Source organism: Centrocercus urophasianus, unplaced genomic scaffold, assembly GCF_019232065.1.
Source record: "Centrocercus urophasianus isolate 14NV4802_14NV808 unplaced genomic scaffold, USGS_Curo_1.0 seq_26, whole genome shotgun sequence".
NCBI classification, from domain to species: Eukaryota; Metazoa; Chordata; class Aves; order Galliformes; family Phasianidae; genus Centrocercus; species Centrocercus urophasianus.
Window position 1 is genome coordinate 13,888,578 of NW_024884822.1, and position 6,958 is coordinate 13,895,535.

At 45.4% G+C, this 6,958-nt stretch overlaps 1 protein-coding gene across 1 annotated transcript; it reads left to right on the forward strand.

Moving 5' to 3' along the window:
- Positions 1–629: 629 nt before the first annotated feature.
- Positions 630–6,315, forward strand: CUNH5orf15 (chromosome unknown C5orf15 homolog). The gene is made up of 3 exons (XM_042826643.1): positions 630–729; positions 3,586–4,181; positions 4,795–6,315. The coding sequence occupies exons 1-3, from the start codon at positions 630–632 to the stop codon at positions 4,924–4,926; spliced, it is 828 nt and encodes a 275-aa protein (XP_042682577.1). The 3' UTR covers positions 4,927–6,315.
- Positions 6,316–6,958: the final 643 nt, after the last annotated feature.

Consider the following 6,958-nt stretch of genomic DNA (forward strand, 5'->3'; position numbering starts at 1 on the left):
GAGTTGTCATTTTTTCTAATGCATTACGAGAAATAAGGGCTCTTTTCACCTTCTCAGACTTTCTGCCCAATCTTGGCTGCCTTGCATGAAAGCTGACTGGTGCTTGTGTGGAATGGCTCCGACCATTCAGACATGATAATACGGTTCTATCGCCTGTGAACAGATGGGTGAAGCAACAGGCAGATGCTTCAGGGATAACCAGGAGTTACTGAGGGCGCTGTTAAAATGCCTCGTGAAATGCTCATCAGGGTTGGGGCGTCAACCCCCAGCTGCCATGGTTGTCACTGGGGATAAGGGCGGGCAGTTATTTCTCTCGTGTTAAAGTCCATAAATCCGTCCGGCGTTTCTGGCGGCAGCGCGGGCCCAGCAGAGCCTGCGCCCGGCCTCCATCCTCCAGCTGAGGTCAGGGCCAGCCCTGCTCCCGTCAGCGCCGCGCTCCGCCACTCCCCGCTGCGACACCCCGACCGCCGCGGGACCGCGCTCCCCAAAGCGCATGCGCGTCGCTTTCCGCCCAGGCGCGCGCGCGGCGGTTTCACGTCCGGCGCGCGGGCCTTCATTCCTGCGCATGCGCGCCGCCCTCCCTGCGTGGGGGCGGTGCTGTCGCCACGTCCGTGGGAGTGCCCGGCAAGATGGCGGCCGCCGGCGACGCGCGCTCTTTGGCGGGCCGCGCTCTCTGTCTCGTCTTTCTGTGCGGCTGGGCCGTGGCGGCGCGCGGCCCGCAGGCCTCCGGTGAGCTCGGCAGGGGGTGGGCGGGCCCCGGCGGTGGCGCCGGCTGTGTGGGGGCGAGGCGGTGCTGAGGGCGGACGCCCGGCCGTGGTTCGTTGTTTTTCTTCTTCATCACATTCACATTCAGCACATTTCGATCTAAGAATCGGCCTGGTTCCACCCGACCCGCCGGCGGCGGCGTCCGCTCCGTGCTCCCGCCGTTACTGCTTTCCTGACTGTTGTCTTCCCGTGTGCCGCCCGCTTTCTGTGCTGTGCCGTTAACCCCGCTTCTGCTCCTCTCCCGGCTGTTCTTCATACGCAGCTCGCTCCGAAAGTTCTGTCTCCCGCTTATTTCCGCGGAAACCACCGCAGATATCCCAAAAGCAGCAGTTCTTCCCCGCAGCCACCACCGTCAGCTGTGCGTTTTTGCCAGTGATGAACGAGGAGCTGCACGTGCCACAAGTGCAGCAGTGGAGGAGGCTGCGGTGCCAGCTGGGTGCTCTGTGATCACAGCCGGGTTGGGATCCAGGAACACTTGTCAGGCAGCAGGGAATGCTGGTGGGTGGGAAGCTCGGACCTTTACTGCCTCACCACCACCATCTGCCTCTGATGGCTTGGGCTGACATCATAAAATAGGAGATGTGACCTTTGGAGCTGCATTCATAAAGTTTGTATTGTTCTGCTGTTGATTCTTAGTTTGGTCTCTTGAACCTGCACGCCAGCTTTACCAATAAGATGTGTTTCAAAGGCAGTGAATTGCTGTTTGTTTTAGGTGGGCTGCTGCTCGGGTGGTGAAGAGAGCATCTGAAGGACAGAACAGCGCTGTTCTGCACCTTTGGTTCTTTTCCTGCCCCAGTGCTGCAGTGTCCCCACAGCTGCTCTGCCTGGCTGATGGGTGGGGAATAATGGAGCAGGTGGCTCAGGGTGTGGAACAGAAAACTGTAGGAAACGAACAGTTTTTAGTTCCAGAAGCCACCTTGCTTTCTAAGAAGTAAATTTCCCTGGAAGTCAGTTGTAACCCTGTCAGATATTTTTACAAGCAGTGTTTGCTAGTTTGTCTGTCACCACAATTAAACATTAATATCTGTTTCTGAAGATAAGGCAGCTCTGGGGCCAGGCACCATGTCTAATGTCATCGGACAGTGTTGTGTAACTGCAAACAATGCAGCCACCCATTATAGTGCCAAATAGTTTTGAGTGGATATCATCAATTAGTGCTGGTGCTAAGCTTGCCACTCCTGTTAAAGAGCCAAAATTTTCCGGGAATAAGAGGAAGTTATTCCTTCTTGCTCGTTTGTGATCAGAATAAGGTGGATAAAATAAAGCGGTGTTCTTTGCTTTGCTGATCAGGTCTTTAATAGCATGTATATTTTAATTTGATGCAAGTGACCTTCCAGAGAATTAACCGAATGTGACTATATTTGGGCTCTGACATCACAGTCCGGAGATGTGGAGGTGTTACTGGGCAGTTGTTGACATGCCCTTCCTATGGGCAAGGTACAAAGAATCTGTATCTACTTCCCTTCTGCTCTTCCTTCTGGTTGAGCACTTAGATGAGAAATGTTTGTGAACTGTTCTCTTCATTTCCCTATCTAATGAAAGAAGCAGATTTTGGAGAGAGAGAGAGAGATGTTCATCAGAATTACTTAGTTCAAAAGTTGGAGTATTTGTAGAGAGAGTCTTCTTTCTTTTCTGAATGAGAGACAAATAGTAATAACGAAATAATTTGCATCCAGTGTATTTTCTTGTCTCTGTGAAGTTTTAAATTGAGTAAATTAATAACACTGATCTGTCTGCTAAAACCCAACTAGCTATAAATGTGAGACTTTCCTTGCAGCTGCCTTTCCTCATATTCATCTCCACGTATGCAATTAGCTGGTTTGATTCTTGGGAGGAGAGAAGAGTTCCCTAAGCTTGTCTTCTACAAGAACTGAACAGTTAATGGTGATGTTCTGGTTTGGACTAATAATTTCTTCAGCAATGACAAGTGTTTAAAGAGCTGATTTGGAGCTTAAGCCTTGAGAAACCATCATATCTGGTTCACATGGGATGAATGAGTCTTCTCTGTTCCGTGATTAAAGGGTATGGAAGAGGTGCCATACGAACAAGAAGTGTTGTAACTGATCCTCTGTATCTATATGTGTACCTGAATGACATGATTCAGCATCCCCTGAATAATATTTCACTTGTGAGTACCTTGACACAAGCAGTTGGCTCAGTGCTTCGTTTCTAGAACCTGTAACTTTCCGGTGAGGCAGGGAGCACTTAATGGAAGTCTTGTTCCTTGTTCTTGTAAATAAAGTTCGACGTGCCAAAAATACAAGTCCAGTATGGTTCTCCAATTGAGAGGCCTGCTGAGATTCTAAAATATTTCTTCACCTTTAAGGTGCCTCCTTGATTTGGATCTGGGAGTTTATAAGTAGCCTTTTTTTTTAATTCTAAAAAGAAATAAATAGAAAAGAGCAAACAGGTCAGGTTTACAGAGTGTTACTTCCTGATTCAGATCTCCCTGGTGATGAACAGCTGTGGCTGTAGGGAAGATGGTGACCAAGTGATCAGGTCTGTACAAATCTACAAGGGGAGCAAAGATACGTCTCTGACCTTCCGAGTCTGGGAAATGAGCATGTGAATTTGGCACACGTGTCCAATAGGAGTTATTATATAACTCAGGTTATTGCTCTTGTCTCACTTAAGGCTTCTCTTTTGAAGTTGCCGAAGCGCAGGATTCTGTATTTCTGTGAAGGTTTAAAAAGGTTTGTGGCACGAAATCTGTCCTGCCTGTCTTTGTAAGGTTTCATCTCTGTGCCTGCAGTAATTTCTGATTATAGTTGAAGTTAGTGCCTCGTCCTTAATATTGACTGTTTCTCATCCCTTTCTCAGATCCTGTGAGAACAGAACTGGTTCAAAATATTTCTTCTGGAAATGAGAATGAGACCCTGAGCAGCTCCCAAAATTTGACAGACAACTGGCAGAGTGTAACCCCAACAAAAAAGGAGGCGAGCCCCACAACAGCTAAAATCAGTTCTGTCACCATAGGAAAACCATCCACAGCAAAAGAGGATTCTGTGCTGTACGTTTCTCGTGTGGTGACTGTTAGTCCTGTATCTCAGGTGGATGTTGATGCTTCCGAGGATACTAAAATTGAGGAGGAAGACCTTCTGACAGATTTGAAAGATGCACTGAATAGTTCACCGCCCGTAGAAAAAGAAATTCTGGATTCAGATGGGGATGACTATGATACTTTTGAAATGACATCAAATTCCAGGTACAACCCAGACCTCCTCGAAATGCCAGAAGATGATGACTCTGACACCATCAGCAATTACAACGAGGAGATCAAGTCGCTGGATGAAAAGATCAAATATGTGTCCGTCTCTGGCTTGGAAGAAGAAGAGGACAGCCATTTCTTTTTTCACCTGGTTATAGTTGCCTTCTTAGTAGCTGTTGTTTATGTCACCTATCACAATAAGAGGAAAGTAAGTGTGCTTTGAAAGGTTGAGAGAATTGAGTTGTGAAACCAAGTCGTATTGCTTTCTGAGCTGTTTCAGAGGAGGAGCTTAGCTTTTTGGAAAATGAAATCTTTGGTCACTTATCTTAGTTGTGCCACCAATGTGCAGACCATTACTGTCATTTTTATCTCTATAGTGAAAATGAATTTGAATCAAGCATTTTAGATGGGAAAATGAAATGATAGCATTGATAATCAGTTCGTGTTGAATGCTGGCAGTGTGTATGACTGAGTTCCAGCCGTGGGAGCTGAGCAAAGTAGTGTGAAGGTGATTTTGGTATTGCACAGGATTATAAACAGTGCATGCACTACACTGATGCTACAGAAATATCTGTACTGAAGGAATGATGGGCTGAGTGCTGAGTGCTGTGTTTTGCCAAACTGCAACTGAATTTGTCAGCATTTGATGGCGTGGATGCTGTGAAAATGTCTGACTCTGGTGCTGTGTTTTATGGCAGCAGTAATATCGTTGCCAGGATAACTGGGCAGTGCTGTGGTGTGAATACAGTTGTTAAGCTGGCTGTCAAAACCAAAATGCTTCTCCATAGCACAATGTAAATTTGGGCTTCTTTTTCTTTCAGATCTTCTTACTGGTTCAGAGCCGAAGATGGAGGGATGGGCTGTGCTCCAGAACAGTGGAATATCATCGTTTGGATCAAAACGTTAACGAAGCAATGCCTTCTCTCAAAATTACTAATGACTACGTATTTTGAAAGCACTGTGATTTCAGTTTGCTCAACTTATCACTCTTTGCCTGCCTAGTCATGTAACGATACCCAGGTATTCTAAACATGCCACTTGTGCTGAAGTGAGAGGTAGTCTCTTGGAGCTGGGTGTTTTTGAGATTAAACCTCATGCAGGATCAAGGGCACACGTGTCTGTTTGCTACTTTGGTCAGATTTTAGATCAGCTGTAGAGGTGCAGTTTAACAATTAGTGCCGTTTCCATTCGTTAAGCTTCTTCATTTCTGTCTGGAGCAATCTTAATACCAATCAAAAAAAAAAAGCATAAAATATTTTAGGTCTAATAAATTAATGAGTTTGGCATCACTAAATCAAATTAATATCTCTTTGCTAATCACTTATATGGCTCATGAATCTTGCTATATTGCAAACTTAAAATACAATTGCTTTTTCCCGTGCTCAAATTCTGATGCTGCAGATCTTTCATCTTGTCTTTTTTTGGTTCTGTTCTTGCTTTGCATAGCTTGATCCTATTCTAGGCAGAATAGCTGGCATGACAGCTTTGTAATTTCTGCATTTCTCACGCAGCAAATCATTTAAAAATAATTATGTAGAAAGCATTTGATTTCAGAAGTTACTTATTGCAAAATGTTCCTGATCTGTGAGAAGGTGTGCAGCTTCGTGACTGTCCCACTGATAGTAACGACTATTGCATTTTCTTTTGGAATTAATGAATGGGAAATAAGCCTTGAACTGAAAGAGAGGTAGTTGACAGGCTTCCAATACAGCAAAGCTTTCTGTTGAATTTTAAATCCGTTGGGGAAAAAAGGTCTGTGGCTTGGTCTGTAATCAACAGGAGTGGGCTGAGAGAGTAAGAATGCTGTGTGTTGTTGTTATTCTGACCCAGGTAACAGGCAGATGGAAATAGCAGTGTGGGACTGCAGGTCTGCAGCCAGCAACTCTCCTACTTACACAGCAGTGTGAGGCAAGTTAGCGGTACGGTAGGGTGGTCTGTTCTGTTTGAACCTTGTCTTTTCTACTTCCATTATTTATGTTTCCATGAGTTGTAAAATATAAAATCGTAGTTTTCTGTACATTCTGTCGGTGATTTTGTTTTCAAGTTGGTAAATATGTAAATAACGACGGGGCAGAACCCATAACTAATGGCTGGGTGCTGGAACAGTGATGTACCATTTGGGGAAAAAGGAAAGATTCACAGCTGTTGGCTGAGGAACCCAAGGGCACAGTGCTGCCTTAGAAATGAAGTGCTGCAAGCAGTGATTTGCTTTGTTTTCATAGCCGCCAGGAAGTACAGGCAGAAATACCCCCAGATCTTTTCTTGCAGTATTTTTGATCATATTTGGACTTGTATCACTTAGTATTTTTGAATAAGGTTTTTAAAATAAATGACAATAAGAAGTTTGTGTTTTTGTTTTGTTTTGTTTTTAATCTTATCTATTTCACTGCTTTTATACAATACCTTATGATAGCGAGCTCGCTTCAACTTGGGATCGAGCAGCATATCCAGAGTCAAATTTTGTTACTGGTGACATTGCTCTGTGCTGGGGCACTTGTGTTCCTTCCAGGGGAGCCTCTCACAGCTCTAACCTGGAGTCACTCACCAAACCTGCTTCTTTGCAGTTTGCTCTGCTGCCACTGCGGTGTATTTTGCAGTGCTCTTCTGTGACAGCACTCACCCCACAGCTTTAGAGTTGCATCTGCCTGTATTTAGGCCACCTTGGCTGTACTGCTGAAGGTAATGCATTCTCTTTTGTTAAGGCCCTTTATCTGTCTTTGCTGAACGTGCTCATGCATGTGGTGCCCTTTGAGGAGAAAATCCCATCTCAAGCCTTGTGCTCCTGCCACTGGTTTCAGTACAGAAGTCTTTTTGTTCAGCTGACCCATAGGAGATCGTGAAGCCGTGCTCACACGTGTTTTGTAGCAGTGTGCAGCTAGCCATGTTTCCCTCCAAGCACTTCAGATGAAGAGCTGCTCTTTGCTTGCTCTGGCTATTTTGCACATTGTCTCACAAGAGAGAATTTTCTTTTAAATCTGCATTTTG

Bases quoted from the DNA above. Each gene is read 5' to 3' on its own strand.
- CUNH5orf15 (XM_042826643.1), top strand. From the start codon at position 630: ATGGCGGCCGCCGGCGACGCGCGCTCTTTGGCGGGCCGCGCTCTCTGT. The intron at 730-3,585 runs GTGAGCTCGGCA...TCCCTTTCTCAG, and splicing joins GCGCGGCCCGCAGGCCTCCG to ATCCTGTGAGAACAGAACTG. The intron at 4,182-4,794 runs GTAAGTGTGCTT...TTTTTCTTTCAG, and splicing joins CCTATCACAATAAGAGGAAA to ATCTTCTTACTGGTTCAGAG.